Source organism: Zonotrichia albicollis, chromosome 8 (genome assembly GCF_047830755.1).
Source record: "Zonotrichia albicollis isolate bZonAlb1 chromosome 8, bZonAlb1.hap1, whole genome shotgun sequence".
Lineage (NCBI taxonomy): Eukaryota > Metazoa > Chordata > Aves > Passeriformes > Passerellidae > Zonotrichia > Zonotrichia albicollis.
In genome coordinates this window covers 12063689-12089296 of record NC_133826.1, presented here as the reverse complement: position 1 = coordinate 12089296, position 25608 = coordinate 12063689, and the positions used below count along the sequence as shown (strand labels likewise).

The following is a 25608-nucleotide window of genomic DNA, read 5'->3' as shown; positions in this document are numbered from 1 at the left end:
TGAGAAAGCAATACTGGAGAAACTTCTAAAAGTGAGCTATAACATAAAGATGGCATTGGTCTTTAATCTCAACTTAAATGTGTTGACCTTCTGCATGTAACACAAGCTACAAGTTGTTATAAAGGCTGTTGAACTACAAGGAGGGACTACACCAGGGAAATGGGGGATGTAGCATGTTTTGTCTCCTGAGATTTAGTCACTTAAAATTATTTTTTTACTGTATATTACAGTCAATGAAAAATTACAAATATTGGCCAGCAATACTGTCAGAATGGGAATTCTTTATTGTTCTGATAAGTGAGAATTATATACGCACACCACCAATGCTTTACCCTGGTCTGTAAAATATCAATAATAGCATTGACAGTAACACATCCTCATGTGACAGTATTACATCATCAGTGCCTAACATCAGCATGAAACATGTTATGTGAGTCATCTCAGTAGCATATGGCAGCACAGCTCTCAGAAATAGCCACCTTTAAATGTGTGGAGCTGCAGGAGTAGATGAAGTGACATGAACTGCAAGGTGACTGGAATGGGTAAACTGCTGCCCACTGTAATTTGCAGGGCTCATGCACTACCCTTGCACGTTTCTCCTTGTATTCCCATCGTCACTGAAAATGAAGTACTCTTCATTAGGCTGAAGTACCATTACATTGGTTACACAAATTATTTTCATTTTTTGATTCACAGTAATTCTCAGCCTATTACACTGCAGCAGAAGAACTGCCATCTTAAAAAAAGAAAGGTGTCATTTTCAAATGAGAAATTATTCTCTTTCCTACATTTCAAGTGACAATATTAACCCTATGTCCATTATTTTTGCATGCAATAATACAATAAAATAATTGACCCTGCAGAGCATATATTGCATACAAAAGGCTTCATTTTAGATTCTGCTTCTTATAATGCCTTTAAAAGTTCACAGATCAAAATCCTTTTAGGCACTAAGTTTAGAGTAAAGTCCCTTTAAAAAACAGGATCAGAATTCCAAGCTTACAATCAAATTATAGAATTGAAAGCAGCATGACTTCTTTCAAGTTTTGCTGTTGTTCTCCCCTACGATTGCAGAAACTGAGTCCAACCAGTTTTTGTGCTAGATGCGCTGTTTGCTTTGAGGTCCCTTGAGAGAGTGACAGTCTGGCACCCTGTTTAATGCAGTCCCCTTGTGTTTGCATTTGACAGTATTTGACAGAAAGACTCAAAGATTGAGTCTTTTTAGTCTCTAAACTGTGAATGGCTTGGCCTGTATCAGGCTGGACACACTGCTCTGCCTCCTTACCAGAGCACTTTGGAAAATAACTGTGGGATTTAGCAAGCGATCACATAAGGCAAAGTCCCTCCAGTTAGACAGAAAATGCTGTTTGACACCAGACTGCCATCAGCAATACAATGATTTAGCAGCAGTCTCTGTACTCCCAGTTTAGCTGTTTCCATGTACTTGAAAGAAAAGTGAGGAAGATTACATCTCATAATGAGCTCTGAGGAAAGATAGGTAGTCTGTAATTTCATATGCTTTACAGTCAAGTTATATCTCCAAATATTATCTGGAAACATATCCATTAGTGGAGCACAGCTGTCTGTGTAACTACTTAAACAATATCAACAGTACATTAAAATAATTGCTAATTAGAGAAGTTTGCTGTCTGTAAAGAATCACTTATTTGACATTTGTCTTTAGAATTGGAAAACATAGGCTTTTGACTGCCATTTTACTTGCCACTTGTGTTGTAATTAGTAAATATCTGACTGGTAGTAGATACTTCATTGGTTAATGACTTTTCAGTTACTGTCATTGCTAGGTTGTGGGGTAAGTCCACAAAATCATAGAATGATTTGGGTTGGAAGATCATCTAGTTCCAACCCACCTTATTCCTGTAGTAATAAACTATGACAGTAAGTCTCAGCAAATAATAATGGATTGATACAGAATTCTTCAGAAGTTTCAATTTTGTTGCCAATGAATCAGTACTCTTAAGGCATATCAATAAAATAGATTTAATTTTTTAATCTACTGAAGGGACATTTTCTTTATGAGGACTTAGTGACAGCTGTTGTGAATGTCAGTTACCTGATGAAATGAGAAAGCTTTCCTGTTACCCAGAAATAACCTCTGCTCCAGTCCTTGCGTGTTTTAGTTTGGGTTTTGGTTTTTTTTTTGTTTTACATGGACAAGAGCTCTCCCTTATCACCTCATTGTTGCTTGAATGCTTCTAGAAAAGAGTGGTGAGAAGTGCCTGATACATTTCATTCAGATTTCTAACAGATATAGTCAGTTTCTCCTCCAAATTTACCAAAGATGATAAATATCACAGACAGAGGAGAATAGAGGCAGTAGAATGAGACTGAATTTGAAATACAGCGTGACTGCTGCTTAAAATTATGCTCAATTTTCAAGCTTGAATTTCAGAATGTAAATATTCCAAGGAATGTTTCAGACACAAATTATTTAAACAAATAAAAATTACATGTTTCTTTGTTTGTTTTATGCAAGGGCAGTGCTCCCTGGGTATGGATTTTATGAGCCATACCATTAAATTTGATTTATACTTCAAATCAATTTTTCAGCCTGAGCTGCTTTCTGCAAGCTGAGTGTTAAAGTATGCCTCTGTAAAGCAGAGGTGGCTGTGCTCTGACCTCCCCTGCTCTAGAACTAATAAATAAGGTAAGACACAGTAGGAATACCCTCACACTTCAAGGCTTTTTTTCTCCATTGAAAGTCAAATTTTCTTATATACTTCATACTGCTCAGCAGAGTGGAGTTATTTGAGTTAAAAAGGACTAAAGAAATTAAGATGAGCATACAGAGCTAATGTTTTTTGAGGTGATTTTTATTTGTTCACAATGCATACAACTGCAAAACCATCAGTGTTCATAATAGCATCTACAGAATTCTGACAGATGAGATCACTGTGATTCCCATTTAATTCCAGGTTTCTAGCAGAGACAAAACTCTATGCCATGCTCTCTTGTGAGAGAGCTGAGGGAGCTGGGCATGGTCAGCCTTGAGAAGGCTGAGGAGGCACCTAATCAATGTCAGTCAGTGTCTGAAGGGAGGTGCCAGAGGATGGACCAGGCTCTGCTCCGTGCTGCTGAGCAGTGGGACAGGAGGCAACAGGCACAAACTGATGCACAGAAGTTCCACCTTGACTGTGCAGGTGACAAGCACTGGCACAGATTGCCCAGTGAGGTTCTGGAGTCTCCCTCACTGGAGACATTCAAGGGTCATCCTGTGCCATGGGCTGTGGGATGACCCTCCTTGGGCAGGGAGGCTGGACCAGATGATTCACTGCAGTCCCTCTTCCCACCTTCCCCAGTCTGTGATTTTGTGATTATTCTTTTAAAACAAAACTTATTATCAATTCTAAAATAATAATAATAATAATAGAAAATTATACCTATTAGTTAGAGATTAACCCATTTTTAACAGCCAAAAGCCAATATCAAATTATCTAGCTTTTAAATTTGGTTGGGTTTTTTTCAGATTTTGAATTCCTGTTCTTCAAGAACATCAAGAATATCTGTAGGTACTTTAGAGAGGAAAAAGCCAGAATCTGTGTACTATAGTTTGGGGAGATTTGGTTTTTGTTAACTTCTCTACATATTTATAATTTTAAAAATGCATATGATTAATAATCATGAAAGTGAAAGCAAAATCTATTTAGTTTCATGTTGATTTCCAGACACTGGAAAATTTTCAAAGAAATTACCTCTTAAGGGCAACAAGGTATACAACCAGAACACCCCTCTCAGGAGGGTAGCAGCAGTTTGCATCATCACAGCACTGTAAGAGTGTTCTGGTAAACCAAACACCTCATTTGCAGTTTTAATATTATTTTGATTTAAAAGGCTGAACTAGAGGGGTCAGCATTATATGTAACTTGAAGAAGAACTGGGGCTTGATTTTTAAATATATTTGTGTTTTAAAGACATTAGAGACATTCAGTAACTATATTATCTATACATAGTTTCTATCACTGACTTTAAAATAGTTCTGTGACATATAGCATTCAGTGAGTTTTCAGTTTGGTCTGTATTTATAGAAAGCTCCCAGTGCCTACAAAATTCTTTCTGGAAGTTATCACTATATTTCCTTTGATATTCTTGTTTTCTGTAAATCACCATCACTCCTTAAATTATTCTTCTCTGTGTGGAGCATTTATGCTGTTTGGTGCAATTTCACCCAGGGACAATTTTTTTTTGTTTTTTTTTTACATCAAGCCATTGTAGCAGAGAAGTGAGGCCTCCTTGTGTACTTGAACTACAAATGTGGGGCTGATCAACTCCTATTTTAGACAGCTGACAACAATCCTACTGAATGGGTCCCTAACACCAGACACCTCAGCACTCTATGCAGAACCTCTCTGCCCTGAGAGCTGTCTTCTGAGAGGTGAAATTCAGTCATTTGGGTTTTTTGTTGTTAATGATTTGGTTTGGGGTTTTTTTTTAATGTATGTGCATTTTGTGGTTTTTTGGGGTTTTTTAAACTTAAGATGAGAAAGGCTTTTCTGCAGGCCTGTCTCAACTCAGTTTTCAAAAAGGAAAAGATCTTGGCATGGAGAAGGACAAGAATAGAGTGTTGCAAATAAATCCCCAAACCCAGTGTGCAATCTCAGATCCTATGATTTGCTGCTATTCAGATAAAAATTGACAATTGTGTTCAAATTTTACCTCTCAAAGGCCTTCTCTGCTTAACATTTCACAAGCATATTCAAGGTTTACTATAGCATCTATTTATCTATTATTAGGCAGTTCTGTAACTTTCAACTTCTGCAGTATTTCTAAAGGACTTCTGTGTTAAGAAGGAATTGAACTATCTGAAGAAACAGTCCACAGATTTGAGATGCACTGCTGTGAAGGAGTTCTAAAACTAGGCCACTTTTCACTCTTTATGACTGGTATTTAAGCCCAAAATGACTAACATTGACTGCACAATCCTGGGATACATAAGGAGTAAAAAACCAAGTAGGAAACATATGGCTTTCTGAAAATACATAGGGGATTTTTTTTTTTCCATTGTACCCAGAGAAACCACTTTTCTGCTTTGATACAATACAAATAAGTGATTTTAAGAGCAGTTTAGTATCCCATAGAGAAAAACAGCATCTTTGCAATCACTGCAGTTTTATATGAGTATGTAAAAATATACAGGATGTACTTTGACAGTGGTTAAGAAAGATAAAAGAAATAAAAAGGCACTTCCTTCTGCAGTGTTTTAAAATATAGGAATTGTTACAACAAATGTTGTTGTTTTCAAGAAAGGGTTTTGGTAGCTGTCTTTAGGGATGCTGGGCTATGTGAACAAAACCAATCCACAGCCCTGAGTGACGCCTCTAAATCTAGGAGGCAGAATGGGTTTAAAATACACCTTTACATTTCTTTATCAACTTTTGGTAGAAGAGGAAAAGTTCTGCTGTGGATCCTATTTGCATCAACTGTGTGGGATACCTGATATTCCCTAAGAATTATGCAAGTTCTCTGGACTGTAAAGGTAGAGCTCATAAATTTAGCTGGGAAGTTATATTTTGTCTATGAAGCATAAAGCCTCACTATGCCAGGGGAAGGGCAAGCTGGTGTGAGGAAAGAAGGGGCAGTATCCTACTGCCACTGCCTACAGCAATGATGGTGAGACACTGTAAATTGTAATGCTTTTACTACAGACACTTCCTCAAGCCACAGAGAAGGACTTTATAATTTACTGCAGAATTATTCAGTGAAGCATAAATGCAGCACCTCTTGAAGAATAATGTTGTCACTGCTGTTTAAATCTCCAGTAACTCACTTGAGCTCACCATCACTTTAACCGAATCCCTATGTCCTGTACTGCCCACCAGAGCTGCAGGCAGCAACTCTGGGTTCAAAACTAGGAAAGAATTGGAATGCAAAGACTTCAACTAACCTTGGCAGTTTAGCCTCCCCTAATACAAGTATCACCAGAAAGTAAGTTCAAATAACACCTGTGAAAGAAGAAGCAAACAATTGCTTCTGGCATTTCACATAAGAAAGTGCAGGTTGACTCTTTGGTTATTTTTTGCTCATTTTGCCATGGTTTGCATGGGGGAAAATAAAGCAGGAGACTTTCCAACACGTGCCTTTATTACAGTGTGCAATGGTGATTTGAAAGAGAAAAAATTCTTTGCATTGACAAAATTATTTCAAAGCACCAAAATACACATGGTTTGAGCTTATTCAGGAAACATTTTGTAAGGCAAACTGTAGTACTTTGTTTCTGGAACTGTTTTTTTTTTGAAGCATTTAATAGGATAGTTTCCATGGCAACATGAACTGAACAGATTGTTCACTGACTTCAGTACATTTCTATTAAACATCTTTTCTCTGTAGTTAGGTCTGCCTTTTCAGGTCTTTCATGTCTTTGGATGCTTATTCATTTTGTCTTTTTGCAGATATCCTTAAACTAGACTGGACTCCACCTTTGACAAAAAACAAGTGTTGAGAGAAGAGAGTTTTGCAACCATTCTCTGAGTATCCTCTCATTTTCTTTTCTATCCCATATTCCTGTTTTAATCAGTTTCTCTGTATAACCAGAATCTGTAATTCAAATTGATACCACTTTCTATCAGCAAAAGAGAAATGGACACTGCAGAAATGTTCAGCATTAAAAGACCAAATAGCTTCTGGTTACTCTTGGTCATTTTACTAAGACCTGTAATGTTTAATGCTGCACAGCATGTATGAATAAAACTGCTGTTACACCAGAAGTTCCTTATGTTCTCAAGTGAAAAGAAAGCACATGATAAATATATGACATTCTAATCTGACTCCTTTAAGTATTTAATTAATGTTTATCTGATTTTGAAAGTCTGAATGAAAATTTATCCTGCTAATGAAGGTGTGCAGTTTGCTCTCTGTAGTATTGTAATCCTAACCCCAAAGTATTGTGTCTGAAGGGTTAAATAAACTTCTTGGACTGAATCTTCAGAATAGGGAAAAGGGAGTCAAAACAAAGTGACAACTGATAGGAAACACAGTAAATGGAGGAAGATGGTCTTTGGTTTAATCCACAGAGCTTTAGTTAAATGAGGCTTTCACTTTGCTCATGCCCATCAGTTTTATTAATATTTGTGTTCTGCTTCTGCATTGAAAAGACTCTCAGGAACTCTTCATTATGTCTCTTGAATATTTAAGTTTCAAGCTATGCTAATCGGTCAGGCTGGAAATATTATTATAGTCTTGGTAGCAGTGGAATCTGTTTTGCATCAGTTCACTAAAAGCTTTCCTCCTGCTCTCTAAAGCCTGGATTCCTCAGTGCTTTGGACAGGAAACTACACCAAGCTGCAAAATGAATTGTAACTACATGGCAAAAACTTCTAATTGAGAGCTTGTTTCCTCTTTTCCTCTTGTTAGAATGAGTAAGTGTCTTTCAGAGCTTTTTTCCTCCACTTGATTTTGGTTTTGCTTGTGAATTTTTCAAGTGAGCTGTCACATTTCTAATTATAAAACATTCTGAATTTGCAGCAGAGATTGGGTTATTCAATTTATTTCATTGAGTTGATTGCTTGTCATTACTGAAGAGAAAACCTTTTTTTTTTTTAAATCTACATTTCCTAGGTCTGATACATTTGTGGAGGGGCAAAAAAAAAAAAAAAAAAAACAAAAAAACCCCGCAATATTTTCTTTGCACTAATCTAATTGCATTTATCTAATTGAATCACTAAATGCAGCATGACACTGCAAGGGCATGGAAATCTCTCAGTTAAGAACTGGTAACTCCCTGAAAGGCACAAAAATGCATTTCCATGTTTTGTAGATGTGAGGGTGGTGAGGCACTGGAACAGGTTGTCCACAGAAACCGTGGATGCCTCATCTCTGGAAGCATTCAAGGCCAGGGTGAGTCAGTCTCTGAGCAACCTGGCCTAGTGGAAGGTGTTCCTGCCCATGGCAGGGAAGCTGGAACTAAATGACCTTTAACATCCCTTCCAACTCAAACCATTCTATGAAATTTGTGACTTCCTGTTCCAAATATTACTAGAGGCTAAATATATTTTTGAGGTTTTTACTTGAAGTTGACCTGATTTTGACATTTCCCAAATTCTAAAGTTCTGTAAGTGCTTGTACAGGATTGTATCCATTCTCCAGTTGCCTGACAGTGGGTTTTAACTTTTTCTTTAATTACTCTAAATATTCATCAGGCTAGTTAAGGTTCTCCTGAAAGGCTTGTTTTCATGAGAAAATAATTGGATGCTCTTTTCTTCTGGAACTCTTTGATAGGATTCACTGATGCCAATTCTTCAGTACTCCCTTTTGCCTGAATGCACTTGAAATAAACCAAACGGCAGGTTTCTAATAAAAATCCAATTGTTAAAAATAAAAACTTTCTGATCTCTAGAAACAAGGGCATTATATTGGTAGTCTCTCTGGCAAAGCTGAGAAATTGAATAGCAAGTAAAAATGAACACAGTGAGCATTAAAAACCTTTATCACACTTGAGAGTATTCCAGCAGCAAAGAGCCATCCTCATTAAACCAGACACTAGTCACCACGCAAGTTCTGCAAATTGAGAATACTCTTTAAAGTTGTAGCACTCAAAAATGCCTGGCCCAAAATATATTCCTGAATTCTTATTATGGATTAAAATATCTGAAACTGACCATGTTACTTTGCTTTTATGTTATCCAATCAAGTCATGAGTAGTGTAATCATTATTCCAGAAAAGGCTGTAGAGATTGCTAAGACAAGAACCTTGGCTGGTTCTTCCATAAGTCATTCTCAATGAGAGGTACTGTCTCCTTCATTTATTTACTTATTTCTGTTTTTCAGAAGAATGTATTTCTAAGTAATTCTAAAAACTTATATTATTCCTTTCATAATACAGGATCTCACAGATCTGAGACAAAACCAGAAAAATAGTTATTAATGATTTGGAGAAAAAATGGGGTTTAATTTTTTTTTAAAGGGTATTTCCCTCCAGCTTTTCAGTGCTGTAGGGACTTAGTTATGATTACAATGTTCTAGTTCTTGAAGTCTTCATGCATAGCCAGTAGAAAAGAATCAGCTTACTTTGAATTTAGTTACATAAAGTTAATTGAACCATCATTTATAACATGTACTATTCAAAGCTCAAGCTTTCTCTGAGTTGTTTTAAATTCAATTTCCCCTGCATACTCTTCCAGAAAAGCCAGATCCTAATTTGGACTAGTGTTGCTTTGCACTGTCTCAAGGAGAGGTATCAGGTGCTCCTGGGAGCACTTGGCACTCCCACATGAGCCAAGGACTCCATCAGTGCCTGGAACCACATCACTCCATCTCCTTGCTCCTGCCTACCTGTAGGAGGCATTATTCTGGAAGAACTAATGTACATCTGAACAACTCAGATGCTTTTTTGGTTTAGTTTACCCTGGAGATTTTCCTGGCTCATTCCAAGAATGAGAAAATGCAAAAGTATCTGTGTAAGTCCATTTTAGCTGCACCAAGGCACTCATTGCCAGCTGTGGCTTTGTCTTTTGTGTGACCCCCAACTGCTCTTGTTCAGTGACTACCAAGATGTTCCCCTAAAATTCAGCCATTTTTAGCAGCTCAGCTGTGTAAGGTTGCTTGGAAACCAGCCTTCTTATCCCCCACGTTCTCATGACAGATTTCCTATGCAATAACATCACTGCATGACACATTTGTATCCAGACACACATTCTTTTTCCACTTGAGATTCTCTGAGTAAAGGTTGTTGACGCTTCACACAATTCGTAAACAGCATGTGGTAAATCACTGGAGGATTAAATCACTGCCACAGTCAAAATGAGCTCAAGTTTTGAATGTGAGCAGTTCCTCACTCCTGAATTTAGTTATTGATCTTTCCATCCTGAGAGTAATTTCTCATTTTGTTTTTCAGACCAGGCAGCTAGGTGGTATTATGACTTCATGGTAATATCCACTCCCTTTTTTGCTTCTGTATATAATACTTGCTTCCATAATTTCAAATTGGTTGCAATTGCTTTCTCCTGTATATTTTCTTAATAGTTGTACAAAACATTTAATATAAACTGTATGTACATTTATTTATTAGAAATAGAAATATTTCATTTTTTAAATGTTGCAAAAAAGTATCAAGATACCAACTTGCAGTTAAAGTCAGTTGGTGTCAGCCACTTCATATTCATATAGCTGTCCCTGACTGATGGGCTGTTTGCACTGTTTTAGCTTCATTTCTCCTTCTTTGTTAACAGTATTGCACTCTTGCCAGAGTGGCAATGTGTTAGTTTAACAAAATAATGAGAAAACCTAACTGCAACGTCTGGCAGAAGGAATATTTGCCATTGACAAAAACAATAAGGTCCCATCATAGTGTTGTCCAATCTCATGTGAGATTCACATGAACTCAAAACTGTGCTTTTATGGATGATGTAATATTTCATCAGTGAACTATACAGTTTGAAATTATTATGATATCAGTATAATTTTCACATTTCCGTTAATTTTATTTTGCAACTATAAAACTTGTGAATATTACGTAAGCATTATGAACCAAGAGAGTGATTTCTTTAGTGTATGTACTCTTCTGAAAGAACCTATTTTAAATGTCATTAAAATGCAAAATTTAACATCAAAACAGCCAAACATAATATAAATATAGATTCTGCTCTATAGGCCGAAACCCCTAAATAATAAAGTGCAGTACAGACAAATATAATGGGAAATTTAGAAGTTTCCTGGGCAGAGAACATTTTAAGAAGGGTTTATGAAAGAATGAGATTTAAAAGGGGATGTGAAGACAGAGGCAAGCTGCCTCCTTGAAAAACAGCCAAGCTGAAATAACTGAGCCAAAAAGAACAGTAAAGGGATCTAAAAATTAAAATAAATGAATGGAGCTAGAACATACAACATTTTGCAGGTGAGGATAAAGTGTTGCATTGAATACTGTGAAAGAAAACCAATGAATGATCCAATCATAATGAAAATTCAGTTTTGTTGGCCCTCATTTTGTCACTAGCTTTGAAATGTCACAAGGAAAGATATCTTTTCCAAGTAATGAGAAAAGAGGTGAGAACATTTGCAACTGCATTTTGTTGAATGACAACAGAAACACAAATTAGCATTCTGTGCCAAGCTGCTTACAAATCTAGAGAGATGTTTGTGGTATTCATGAAGAAAATACAAGCAGAGTCATTCAAAAGTGGAAGACAGGAAGAAAAACATACAAAACCACCACCCTTAAGTACGGTGGTGTGATAGACAGATGGCTTGCTTTCTTTCTTTTTTTTTTTTTTTTTAATTCTAAGTCATTCTCTTAATGCTTATCCACAGCACATAACAAGTACACAACTCTTATCCTTAGCACAGCATCCAAGCCTCAGGAACCCCCCATGCTTCAGTTTGTGCCCATTGCCTCTTGTCCGGTCACTGAGCACCAGAAAAAGCCTGGAACCATTTTCTCTGCATCCTCCCTTCAGACCTCTGTACACTTTGATGAGGTGCTCCTGAGCCTTCTCTTTTCCAGACTGAACACTCAGGTCTCTCAGCCTTTCCTTGTCAGAGAGATGGCCTAGTCCCTTAATTATCTTAGTGGTCCTTTGCTGGACTCTTTTAAGTATCTCCATATCCTATATTACCAAATCCAGAGCTGAACAGTATTCCAGATGTGACCTTACCAGTGTGGATGTGAAAATTATAGGGGTAAGATAAATATAACTTCACCACCCCAAGATTCTTCCTATATACAAAGAAAACTCTTATCAAAATTTAGTTTTTAGATGTGGATTGGACAGGTTCAGTAGAAAGGCTGATTTCAACATACTGTAAATCTTCATTGTTTTTTATTCTTAAAAACGTTTCTTCATAGGGAGAACGTTTGATTTGGCTGTAGTTATATTTCACACTTCTTATAATTTCATACTGCTCTTTGGAAAGGCTTTACTTCTTCTTAAATATACACCAGGTTTACAGTGCATTTTAGTAATTCTATTTGTCACATTTGTCAACGTTTTAAAATTTATGGAGGAAACTCAGCAATGCACAGTAATGGAAGATACAGGCTCTTAATACTACAATAATATTAATTCTTTTTTCCTAACCAGGGAGCAACACCTGTGTATCATGAATTTACTTATGTTGCACTTAAGAATCCATTTGCTCTATCCTTAAAGTGCCATCACCTTGTTTAGACAAATTTTATAGCACAGTATATACATAAACTAGAAAACTGTCTAGAGAGAAGCCATATATACAGAAAATTACCTGGTCTTCAAAGTCAAATTCTGTATAAACAGCATCGCCAGAATCCATAATCAGACTGCAATCAAGTTCATTTGGCCCTAAAATAGGAAAGAAAATTAGAATTCAGAAATGCATTGAAAACTTTCACTTAATGTGGTAGAACACTATAATATTTCCAACTGTCTGTATCTGTGCAAAAACTGTGATCCAAGGCACCAACCATTCAGGTTTGCTGGAGTGCCCAGGTGAATGGTATTTCATTAGCAAAGCCTTCAAAATATCCATAAAAGTTACTGCAGATCTTAATAAGGAAGGGCTGTGCTAAATGGTGAATTGTTTTAGCTTGATTGCATATTTATTGGGCAGGGTGTTCTGCATGCCATGACTTGCAACTTTAAATTTCCACACTCAAGGGAGAATACAAACCAGTTTAAGAAAGAGAAAGGAAATACTGATTTCTGATCAGCAGATAAGGGTCCTTGAGTAGTGTGGCTAGGGGACCAAAGCAGCATGCTTCCAGCAGCAATTTCCACCCTCTTCTACCCCTTCCCAAGGGGTCTGTATGGCCCTTCCCCTTCTCCTTGTCATCTTCCTGTGGCAGGACCAGGAAGAATGCAGTCTCTTACACTTGGGATGACAAAATCCAGTTGCTGAGAAGCCTTGACCTGGCTGAATTTTACAGTTTAGCTTCAGCTGAACTGCTGAAGGTGCAGGACAACAGAAACTGAGCTTGATATTTCAAGAAGCCATGTAGGGGAGGAGTCATTGCTAAACCACAATGGGAGGATAAACCACTAATAATGTTTCTATATAAACATAGGAAGGCTGTAACATGGTCATCATATTCTGGCACTGTCACCCCATTCAGATTATCTCAGTCCTGGGCAATAAAGAAGGAAATGTTCTCCTAAGTCCTCCAGATGGTGCAGCTCTAAACCAAATACTGCACATATTCTAAACACATAAAACTGTCAATAGGCGTGAGACTATAGAAGTCACTTTCACAGCATTACTAAAATGAGAATAACAAAAATATTGTAATGATACACAGAAACCTAAAAATTATAACCAGCTGGCCACAGATGAGTCCAACCACTCACATCATGTGGGCAGCAACAGGTAACACCAGGGGAAGTGTCAGCTGTGTTTTGTTTTGTCTCCTCGTGTCCTCAGTGAAACAAGATCACTGATGGAGAAAACAACTCCTCCTTCCTGGGTTACAGGTGTCTCTGCCTGGTATGATGCTCCTGCAAGCACTGGCACTGAGGGTACGTAGTTTTAAGCCTATTGCTGACCTGGAGTTGTTTTCTCACCATTAGAGTTGTTTGTATGGGTGGCTTGCTGTAACAAGCACTATCAATAACAGATTTTGCAGTTCAATTTGTGCCAGATGCATTTATATATTATCTGGGTTTGTTTGCTTTAGAAGTTTGCATAGTAATAATCTGTGTGGGTGGTGAAGTAAATATCCCTGACAGAACAGAAGAGAGGAGCTGGATGTCATGATGACCAAAAACTGTAACTGCATGGCACAAATGATGATTCCAGGGTGTCTTAGTTCGCAATCCTTATCACAATAACTGCCAAATTAATCTTCAATTTCACTTTCTGGACTACCTAAGAGAAACCAGGGAAAGACCTGTATCTACCATCTGATGGTGATTTTGTTTTGGTTCCTCACTCCACTGCCCCCATCCCCAATGCTCTTGTATAGTTTTTCAGATTGCTACAGAGAAATTACAGAAAGGAATTATACTCCTGGTATGGTAGTGTCACACATACACACACAGCATGTTTTCTGGCATTTTATGGTCTTTTGAAAATAACTTTCTCTAAAAGACATATGCAAAGAAATAGATTTCCAGCTGCTGAAAGAATCTTTTGATTTATCTTACACAGCTGACATCTCACTCTTAACACTGTGTCATTGTTGATAATATAATTTAACTAAGTCTCAGTTGTCACTGGCACTGGCCTACTCTGACACATCAATCACTGCTAAAGGCACTTGTTGGCACTTTATTAAAGGCACTTGATTAACTGTCACTTAACTACCAAGAGCAGTACATATTCTTAGCTAGAAACATTAGTATGAAATATGGTGCTGCAAACTTAAATGTAAAGGTCAGGCTGAAAATGAATACTCATGCATAATGTATCTTAAGTGATAAAAGCCATAATGGTTATACAATTTTAATATGGTCAAGCATCTTAAAGCCTTTTCCCCTTGAATTAGAATACTGGTGTCCTTGGAAAAGCATAGCTTCTTCCTAGGGTATATCCAAGAAAAATTAAAAATCAGTCTTTTCTTTCATGCTTAATGAAAACTAACAAAACCCACAACCATCCATCTATCACTGAACAACGCTCAGACTTCTTTACCCTTCTCAAATTGCCTAAAGACAAACCCATGAGAAATGAATTGAAGCAAATGGCTACTCCCAAGACAAGATAAAGTAATTAAGGGACATATCAGAGTTCTTGCACCATCCCTGGTGCAGCATGAGTAGTTTGCTACGCTCCAGCTCAGTTCGTTGTTGGAGGGAGCATATTTTGCTAAGCTTGGACTAAATCTTCCTCAAACAGGTCTTGCAGGGGACAACAATGAGCTCACTAACTATGGCTTGTAGGCAGGCAGCAGAGGCACAGCAGGGAGCCCCTTGGCAAGGTACTGGCAGTCAGGAATCCTGCTCTAGGCAGATCTCCAGACAAGGCTAAAGCCAAAAGGAGAGCCTTGGAAAGTGCATAATTCAAAACTTGGCTCAGGTTTTCTAAATGTGAGTTTAAATCGGCAGCATTTTATATAAAACCTGTGGCAGCGTTTATCTATCAAAGGTGAAATGCACAATGTCATCTTAAGGAAAAGAGTTTGGAAGCAAACATGCCCTGCTACTTTCAGTGAGACTGCAGGCTGCACATCTCATGTCTGACAACAGAACTGTTGATCATAAATAACTTTTATTGCCTTTTCTGAGCAAGTTGCATTGTTTTTCCTTTGCTAAGTTGGTACCATGAGAACTAGGCTATAAAAACAATTCACACTTGTCTATTAGCAGGAAAGGCTTACAGTCTGATTTGTCTTAATTCCTTCAAAAGGGTGTCCCATTCCACCAAATAATCTCTTGGCTCAAATAAACTCTTGATTAACTTGGAGTCTTTCTGTGCTTATATGAACCTTTAGGAAGTGATCTGAGTAACTTTATCAATTGCAGAAGGGGAAACTCAAGTTAAAAATTTAAGAAAGCCCATGAAAGTTCAACTGCCATGGAGAAACAACTTGCCAGCATGTGATCTGAAAAGGTACCCTTAGGGCTTAAAATATGTTTCCTTGATTGCATGAATAAAGTTAAGGAAACAGACACCTGGTCACTTTCATGTGCCCTGTGTTTTCCTTAGAGGAAAAAAGAGAGGATTTTATTAGGTGCAGTACTGCACAATTAAAAAATAAGGCAGTTGAAAGTTTTTATTAAATCCCCATTAACTGAATCATCAGGTCTCTGGGGAGGAACAGGCTGCAATGCAATCCCCTTTTTTGCCATGTTTTATGTCTTGACACTGAAGGTGTCTTTCATAAAAACTTGTCTTGAGAGGAATCCAAGAGGATCCAGTGACACAGCACAGAGGACAAGGTTAATTAAAGGTGGCTGCAGTTGTACAAGGATGTGCTGACAGGTGCTACCCCTGCCAAGTCTGACAGTCAGGGACAGAGGGGTGCATGGCTGTGCTCAGTCACTTCCTTCACCATGAGGCTGTATTTCATGTTTTATGCTGTATTTTCCATAATGTTTGTTGCTCCTAAGCTGAATTGCACAATATTGATCATGGAAAGCTGAGAGAGTGTGGCTGTCATAGGCAGGTGTGTAATTCCTACCACAGAGATGCAGCCCAAAGCCCAGGGGATCATGGCTGTAAAGTCTCTGGTCCTATAAAACACTTCAGTGTTTTAAGCCTGGGCTCATGGCACTTTCTCTGAAAATGTGTTCATCCTTAAGTTGTCACAAATGCAAATGTCAAGCATTGCTTTTTCACAGTTCACTAAATTAATTTATACAATGAAAATAGACTGTACTGATCTGTCTAAATTTATCTGCAGTTGACTTCACTTCCCATCACAAGGTAGCTATGACCCATCATGCAAATTAATTAAGTCTGCTCCTTGGACCATTTGTGTTTAGCAAATCAGCTAATGAATTTCCAGTCTTTGCTTAAATACATACTTATTTTGAATCCTGCTAGCAATTCTATTCAGTATGGTTCATTGGCTCAAATATGCCCATACTCATATTTTAACAATGAGAGTATTCACACAGTTCAGCACTGACTGTCATAAAAGCAATCTAAGCCTATCTCATGAAACATACTGCTTCTCTTAATAACAAGTTTAAACTCAATAAAATAAACGTATCTTTTTATGTTATGGAACATGCTCTGAAGCGCCATCTAATAACTCAATTAATACATATTGCATATAAGCATTTGGGCAAGACAAATGCTTAGAAGATAAATTTCAAGTGGAATATTATAGAAATAATTTGTTGAAGCACTGATTAGCATTAGAATGATTACATTTTAATTTTCCTCTCAGTAAGATGCTTCTAATACAAATTTTATTGCAACCTTACACTGTTGAGTTTCATGACAGGTTGTTGCTCTTGGCAACAGTCTTAATATGTTGTAGAAGGCAACAATGAGAAAATTGTATTTTTATCTATAAACATTTTAGTTGTTTTCTTTTGGTACATATTGTTACAAAGTTGATTACAACTGGAATTTACAGGTATAACATGAATTTGATGTGGAGGCATGAAAATATTAGAAATACTATGTTTATGTTTGCTACAAGGAACTACAGTATACTGCAATATAACTAATAAGATTAGAAGACAAGAAGTGAGATCAAGACATGCTGGAATTGCAACATCTGGAAATTAAACACCTGATCTCATAAAAACCTTCATAGAACCCTCAAATCTCATTATTATCAGGGCTCAATGTAGGCACTAATTAGGTGAATGTGGCATGGCATCTGCTCATGGCTACCCAATTATTTTGGTGAGGGATTTATTAAATAGATCAGACTTTCGAGGAACTGACTGGAACTCATCCAGAATCACAAACAGTTTGTGCAAATTGCTTAGCTCTTGTCAAGCTGTTTGTCAGAGCTTGCAGCTTTATGACACTTCTTCCCTCTTCCTCCTGTCCAGAATTGAAATCAGTTAGGGAATCCAGAGGCAATTATCAACACAATGTTGTACAATGGGAATGCCATTTTAGGTTTGTGATCGACCTGTTGCCTCTATGAATAAGGCTAAGCACAAAATAAATAAGTGCGCCATCTAACAGAGACAGAAAGTAATCTTTATTCTTGTGGCTCTTATCTGAAGGGTGGCCACTAGAATCCTGTGGGCTTTTTAGCTGATGCACTTCTTATAATTCTCATCATTGTTCTCAGCCCCAGCTCCCCTTGCGTTCACTGCCCTCGCCCTCCCCACCTCGGTACTTCATCTTTATCACATTTAGAACATTATCCAAAATTTCTTTTTGTGTGCTGGTTCAGAAGGCATTTATGACATCATCTACACATGTAACCCTAGTAGTTGATTTGAAAAACAACCAGGGATGCCATTGTAAAAGGAAGAAGTTGTGAAGTTACTAAGGAACACTCTTCTGCTGCCCTCAAGCAAAACATTTCTGACAGATGTTACGTATTTTCAGTGCTTTGATTTTTAGCTTCAATTCTTTTGCAGTCCTTTGTCTCTCAAAGGTTTTACTTCGAAGATATTTAAGCCTCAGTAAGCATAAATAATAAATAAACAAATAAATAAAATCCCCAAACACTTGACTTATATTCACACACCAATTATTAGGTAGGAAGTACGATCATTAATCTCACAGGACTGATTTTCTGGTGAACACCAAGGTATCACTGGAACTGAAACAGCTAACAACTGAAATTGAAAACTTACATGATTTTTGTATTAATAGTATAGCTTAGTGGACTTGCCACAGTATTTCAAGGCTAACTTGTAGATAAACAAGTTGTTGGATAAGATATATGAAGTTTCCAAATATAAAGAGATTTTTGTCCCTGATTGGGCAAATGTTTTAGATTGGTCAAGACTGCTACAGTTCCCACATCCAAACCCGAAGATTATGAAAGAGGCATCCCAATGTCAAATGCAGTACAATAAATATGGTTCTTTAAATCTTACATTAACTCACCTGCTGCAGTCTCTTTGTTTGCAAATAGTTTATTGTCAACTGCAGAACTTATGTCAGAGAACACTTCTTCCTCATCTCTGTCTGCGTCAAACTAAAAAAAAAGAAAAAAGTTGGCAATCAGGCACTGCTTACTACTCGGCTGAACATCAACATCTACTGTGACTTCTCAGCCCAAGCCTTCCTGATAGGAGCCTTTCTATGAAGTTTCTGAGAAGTATTTGTGAAGTCCATTGCTTTAGTTATGAATCATTTAAATGTTGAAAGTTTTTTCTAGGCTCTGTCTGACAGGTTTCTTTTTATGGCCAGATGACAACGGCAGGGGGGAAGTTCTGCTACAGTGACATGCTTGACAGTGGGTTTGTGATTTTCCTTATTGTATTTATGATTTTTTATTTATTTAGATCATCACATATTCAGATAGATGAGCCTACTATAAATATCAATATATGGAGTTTCTTGACATGTTCTAGAAATGGAGTTTGAGGGTCTGACTTAAAGACCACTCAGAAGTTCATCCTGCAGCAGTCACCATCTGTCTGGGCAGACATTTATCTAATCTTAAGAAATTCTTCTGCCATTTAGTATTTTCCACAACTCAAAGCACCTAAAAAAAAATCTAAAGCAGAAATTTTTTTGTGTTTACCTATTAGAGGGATTACACTTTAATTTGTGTCAAAACCAAGGCTTGTGGAAGAATAGCTGTTAAATAAAGCTGTTAATATAACAGCTGTTAATAAAATAAAAGTTTTGGGCAATTCATTATCAATACACAAGGAGCAGCTTTGGAATGTCCTTGTTGACAGGAAAAGAGTGCTCCTAACGTATGCTAGGGAAGACATATATCATCTTTGTGAGTATGTGTATGCATAAAACCCAGTAAATTGCAATCAGGTTGTGCCTGATCATTATTGTGTAGGTCCCACCACACTTGAAGAGACAACAGAGTTGCTTTCTTATTAATAACATTCCTCTGAATAATCCAGTTCACCACGAAAAAACACAAGATCAATCTCAAAATGTTCTAAAGGTTCCAAGAATTTGAAACACCAACTTTCCTATTCAAAGAACACCAGCTGTGCTTCAGCATTCTGAAAAGTCTGGGCTCTGTAATGAAAGCTTATATTGCCACCCAAAGAAAACCAATTATTTGAAGCTTGCACATAGATTCAGTATTCCCCTCACAAAATGAGAATTGTAATATGCTGAGCCACAGGAAGGCAAGGTAGCTTCCATGGAAAAATTATTTTTGAAAGAAACTAAGTAACCTTGTGAGTTCTGTACTTCAATGAAACACTAAATATTTTAAAATTAAATCCTTTGGTAATTAGTGGAGGCTTGAATAAAAGATAAACGGTACTCAAAAAACCCTAGTCAAAACAGCAGTAAAACTTGTATTTTTAGCAGAACCTATCTAAATCCAAAGGTTGCTTTCCTTACTGAAAACAAATCCCTACTTGCTTCAATACATAGCTCTTTGCAACTAAGTCCTCTAGGGGTATCTTAAGGGATGTCTCAGTTTAATTATAGTCAAGGCTTATGTTTTATAGAGGTGTAACGTTATTAAACATTAACTGTATTGTTGTCTGCATTGTTATATTCTTTACCAGCCATGCAGGAAGAAGCAAAGTGTTTCTTCCCTGTGGGGCCAAAGGGGTTTGAGGTCTGACCTTACTTTATGGCATGTCCCTCCATGAGGCACTAATGGTGTTTTTGTTTTATGCTGTCTCTGTTTTGTTGGGGCAGAAAAAGATTAGGGAGGGCCTCAGTGGATAAGAGCATCCCATTTGGAAACCAATCAAAATCTCTGAAAGGTTTCACAAACCTTCCTAAAGTATATTGGGGGGTTGTACTTGCTTTTATTTTTTAAAGTAAACGATGACTGGCTTAATGATGAATTATCTGGAAAATGTATCTCATTTTCACATGAGCATTGTTAAATTGCAGAGCTTGTCACTGGCATGGTGTTATATAAAAATGATGAAAAATATTTTCTAGATTTTCTCTATTGTAAATAATAACCTAAGGAAATGCAGGTGGTTGTTGCTGCTGGCAGAGAGAAAATGATTATTGTTTCTAAATAAGCACCCAACAAATCCTAGCCAACAGAAGGAGCTCCACAGAAAAATTGTCTGTGTTATTGAAAATTGCAAATCTCACCAGTCCGTGATGATAAATGGAGGTTTGGTAGTACCATGTATTAAGCTAAGGAAAAAAGTGCAGAATTTTTTCCTCACATCAGTCAGGGAACAAACATCAAGGAAGGTGCAGTTAACTAGAATTTTGAGTGAGGGTGTCATTCAGCCTGGCACTGCCCCTTCAGGGCTGTTTCACCTCCAATGAAACTGCTTGGTTTTGCACATGGTTTATCTAAAACATTCCCAAAACAGGGGGAGATGCCACCAGCCTTTCAAACTGGAGTACAGGAAAGCTAGTAAGACTTACAGGAAATTCTTGTTTGTGCAGCTTGAAATAAAGTTAGAAATGGAGAAAGCATAAAAAAACCACAAGCAAACTTGTAGTTAAATAACATCTACAGCAGTAGATGAAAATTTCCTCTATTTTAGGACAGGATAGATGTCAATGAAAAGAAAATAAGCCATGTCCAAATTAAACATAATATTGTGGTTTTTGGCACAGGGGTGAAAGCTCCTGGATGCTTGATGCAGTGCCAGTATCCACAGCTGATAAACTGGAGGGGCTTCCAGAGAGGCTATAACAATGATCTTTATCCTGTACCTTTCCATGGGAAGGAAAAATCTGAGAAGTTTTTATACCCAGAAGACAAAATTGTAAGATGCAAGAATGAAGAGCAAATGAGACAAATTCAGAATGGAAGCAAACAGCAAAATTTATTCTTTCATCACTGTCTTTACTGCTTAATTTATCACGATTTGCAATGGATTCCCCATTATTTGAAAATTTTAAATTATTCCTAAAAAGAAAAATATTAATAAAATTAAGCTAGGATCTAATTCAGGGAAGTAGCAGTATTGCTCTACATAGTCAGAACTGTCACTTTGGACTTCATAATCCATTAACCAGGTTCATGGAGGTGAAACACAACTGTTGTTTAGGAAGTGGAAAAATTACCCATCTATTGTAACCTGCAGTGAGGAACAATTTCTTCTTAAATAAAAAAAAAGGTGTATCCGTAGAAAAAAGAACATGGCGTCTTGTACCATGGTTTCCCCATGCTTTTAAGAGGTATCTAGTGTAGAGGCCAGATTGCACCACTGTCCCTTAAGTGTTGGTATTTTTAGTTGAAAAGTTGGCAATCCTAGTAAAATAAGGGGAGTCATAAGATTGAGGAAGTTATAATGATTTTCAGCAGCTACAAATGTGATGAGAACACAGTGTTATTATTCATCCTGATTTAGGCAGGCATTTGCTCCTTAAGGATTGAAAACAAATAAGAACTGGTTCTATTTTACCCTTGGTAATACTAAAAGGTGAAATGAGAGACACTGTTGAGGGATAGGTGCTGCTTTACTATTTTTGGACACCCACACAGAAATTTCTGCATTATTGCTGTTCCATCCCTAGTTTGCTTCTCTTAAGAATTACAATTGACTTGTGCAGTTACTTCTAGAGAGAGTGGAAAAATCAAAAGAAAACCGCCAGCAACATGGGAAAACAGCAAAGAAACATGTGAGGAAAAATATGTAAAGTAGTATAATAATCACTGGGATGGGGGGGTGAGAAAAATTAGTTGAAGACTTGTATAGGAAAACCAATAAGCAGAAGCACTGAAATGAGGCTGGAACGTGCAGACTGGGAGTTCAGGGAACTATTATAATACTATAAATAGTAAAATATAATATATTATATAATAAATACTATATAATACTATTATAAAGTATTTTTAGTGATCCACTTTAACAAAACCAAAAAAATTTTCAAAACACCACAATATGGCAGAATGAGGACATAGGGAAGAGATCTTTCTCTCTAATCCATCCTTTATTTTTAACATTTTCATCCTTTATTTCTAATATTTTCATTCTTATCCATCAAATACTCCAAAATCTCAGATTAATTTTTATATTGTATTTTAACACATACACCAAAAAACCTACAACTGAAATTACACTAGAGCTCACCAATGATTTTAAAAATATTATGCAATTAGCAGAGGTCACAAATTGGTATCAGACAGAAATTTAGAACAAACTGGACTGGAGATATTGACACCATTATTACAATCCTAAGGAATACTCTGGGTTATCTAAAATAAGCACCTTTTTTTAGCACAGGAGTTTCAAAGAGTATTCATAAATAATTGCAGAGTCCTCATATGTGTATCATTAGTTTCTCAAGTTCCACTTTTATTGAAGGATCTGCTGCTGTCAGTGTAAACAAGCATGGGGGTAAATGTTCAGCAGCCCTGAGTGGAGCTGACAGTTCTGCAGCAACTGCTGGTAGCTTTTCTGTATCCCAAACTCAGGTACTCAAAATAGGGGCAATTCAAAGCCACTAATTTTGTATTTTTCTGTTCACAGACTCCTTTATACTAATTTGGCAGTCCATAAACAATGAAATTACTACAAAACACAGGCTTGGGTTTTTTTTTTATTCTTTTCTCTTATTTCATGCCTAAACTCAACAACTTAGTGCCACGGCACACAAGTGTGGCAGTGTTGTGGCAGTTTCCCTCCCCTCACAGTAAAACTGCAAAGCCAGCTTCCAAACTTGGAATATTGAACAGAGCAACAGCAAGGAAATGGCAACTCTCACCTGAGGAAAAAACAGTAGCAGAAGTAATAGCCTGTCTTTGTACATTTATGTGGAGTAATAGTTTTTGATAGGTAGACAGAGGGAGACCTTCTGTCTTTATGCTGTGATCATTTGAGCAACACCTGACTTACAGCAGTTTGCAGCTGATAATAATGAGTGCCTCGGGCAGTGTGGTGGCAAGAGATGATGGGAAAGACACGGTGCAATTACAGGCCCTTCTAGAGCAGAAAGCAGACAAACTGAAGGAGAGTTGGATGTGATTGGGGGTGAGGGGAGAAATCAATAATTTGGTGGCAGGGTAACAGAAAATTAATGGACTTGGGAGGATGAAGCAATTGCTTGTTTAATAGGGAAGCTGATGGTGCCACAGAGTCGGTTTGGAACATATACACTTTTCATAACACTAACATGCAAAGCCTTTCTGCCTGTGCACATATTCAAGAGCACTGGTTGGTTAATTTTTTTTTCCCAATAAGGATATTCATCTGGAAGGCTGGTGACCATTATGTGGAAAGCAAATGCATTGTTCTTTTATTAACACAATCATTTTTGCATCATGTTCTCCATTCCTTAGAGGAACTCTGAGCTTCCAGTAGGCATTATCCTCCACCATATTTGTATCTCTAACTCTGTTAACTGAAGTCAGTTTAACATAGTCAGTAACAAACAGTTCAAATGTTTCAGCTATTTCTCTATACTACCATGACCCCTACTGTAAGTATTATAATTATCTTGGAAATCATCAGGTATCAGAACCAAATTAGGCAGCATATGCCTTATTTCACATAGCATTTAAAAGGACAGGATTTGCATGTGTTTGCTCTGGGTTATCTGACTTCTCAGATAAGTTACTTCTAGTAGGAACTTTTCAAGCTATAAATACAGCCAGCATCTCTGCATATAAACCCTGTGTGCATATTCACTTTGGAAATTATTGAAAACTTTCACCCTGATATGTATTACATCTGTTCAGCAGCTTCTATAGTAAAGTCGACTATTTTTAATTATTTTTGAAGATTAACTGAAATCAAAGAAATGCCTTAGTATATGAACATATAGAGATCTTTTCTACCTTGCTAGTACAAACACTTTTCCTTATTTTAAAAACTATACATTTCACTGTTGAAGTTATTTTCACTATGCATTTACTTTTTAAAGGAAATTGCTTCTAAAGAGGCAAATGATATTACAAAGAAACAGACCAGTGGTGTTGAGCATGCAGACAGATCACTTCTGAAGAGCTTGAATGGAAAACTTAATTATGGTCTGAGTTAGGAGATGCTCCATGAATTAATTTTTACTCTGTTCCTGTAGAAGCCAGGAAAACATTCAGCCTGAGGGAGAAATCATCTTACTCTCTACCTCCACTGGGTCTAGAATAAATTGTTTGATTTTTTACTTTAATGCACCTAACCCCAAAGGAAGGAGAAAGACATTACTGATTACAGAGAGTCAGGTATGACTCAAAGCTGTCCAAATCCTCACACAGCCTTAACAGCCCTCTATGCCTTAGCTTGCCTTTCTTATTTACCAGAGCTCAGTGATGCTGCAATAATGAAGCATTAATGTAAAATTCAGTATTTGGAAATGTAGACAAAGGGCACAGAAGTACAAACAAGTGGTATGAAGCTCAGTCAATAAAAGCTGTAATTGTCACTTTGCTTTATAAAGCTCAGGAACATTATAGAAAGACCTAGAATTACCCAGCACTTCCCCAGATGCCTTTGTTTTTTCTTTCCACAACAACAATGTTTGTCTTCCAATAGTTTTTCTTCCACCTTTATCTATGAAAACTCCTATGAGGCTTGGATGTGCCCTTGTTCTTTAGGAATAAACCAGTTAAGGATCAGTTGCTACAGCACAATTCCCTTATTTCTTCCAGTACCCCATGGGATGAATACTGGAATATTCACATTCCCAGTGCACCCAGTTCAGTGAAACAGCTCTGATCACCAATATGTTCATATGTTCATATAAATGCTTTCCTCAATACCTTTTTTTTGCTAATTTTGACTGCAAATGAGGCAGAATGAGCCCTATAACTAAATGACATTAACCAATACGTTTGTGTGCAGAAAGACTTTTCCTGATGGAAGTTTTAAAAATATATACATTTCCCCTTGCCTACAGAGCTCCTGTGTCACTCTTGTTTAAAACATAACCAAATAATTTTCTAGCATCAGCTCCCACAGCATGTACAAATCACAGACAGGCACCCTGAATAAATATACCCTGGCTTCCCCAAAAGGTTCAATGAGCAACAACTGTAATTCAAATAAGAAAACAAAAAAAAATTAGAAAAAGTCAGAAATGAAATACATTTCTTCCTATAAATACTATTTTCTTCTATTGACAGTTTGCAAATAATTTCAAAGGAAAACACTGATGCTGCTGCCAAATATAGTCAAATATTTCCCTTTCAAGATCAATAGCATATCTCCTGTTGGCTTTTTTGGAAGAGATTTTGAAAGCAAAATACTAAAA

At 37.1% G+C, this 25608-nt stretch overlaps 1 protein-coding gene and 1 long non-coding RNA gene across 3 annotated transcripts in view; one reads left to right on the top strand and one right to left on the bottom strand.

The window, feature by feature from the left end:
• Positions 1–25608, top strand: part of LOC141729843 (uncharacterized) — a 71670-nt gene that overhangs the window by 10102 nt on the left and 35960 nt on the right. The gene's annotated exons all lie outside the window — the stretch shown is intronic.
• Positions 1–25608, bottom strand: part of AK5 (adenylate kinase 5) — an 86036-nt gene that overhangs the window by 28123 nt on the left and 32305 nt on the right. For both annotated transcript variants that reach the window (XM_005482160.4, XM_074545991.1), the window contains exons 7-8: positions 18391–18481; positions 12190–12266 (exon numbers count right to left, since the gene is read on the bottom strand). In XM_005482160.4, coding sequence (XP_005482217.2) covers positions 12190–12266; positions 18391–18481 — 168 coding nt within the window. The remainder of the gene's footprint in view (positions 1–12189; positions 12267–18390; positions 18482–25608) is intronic.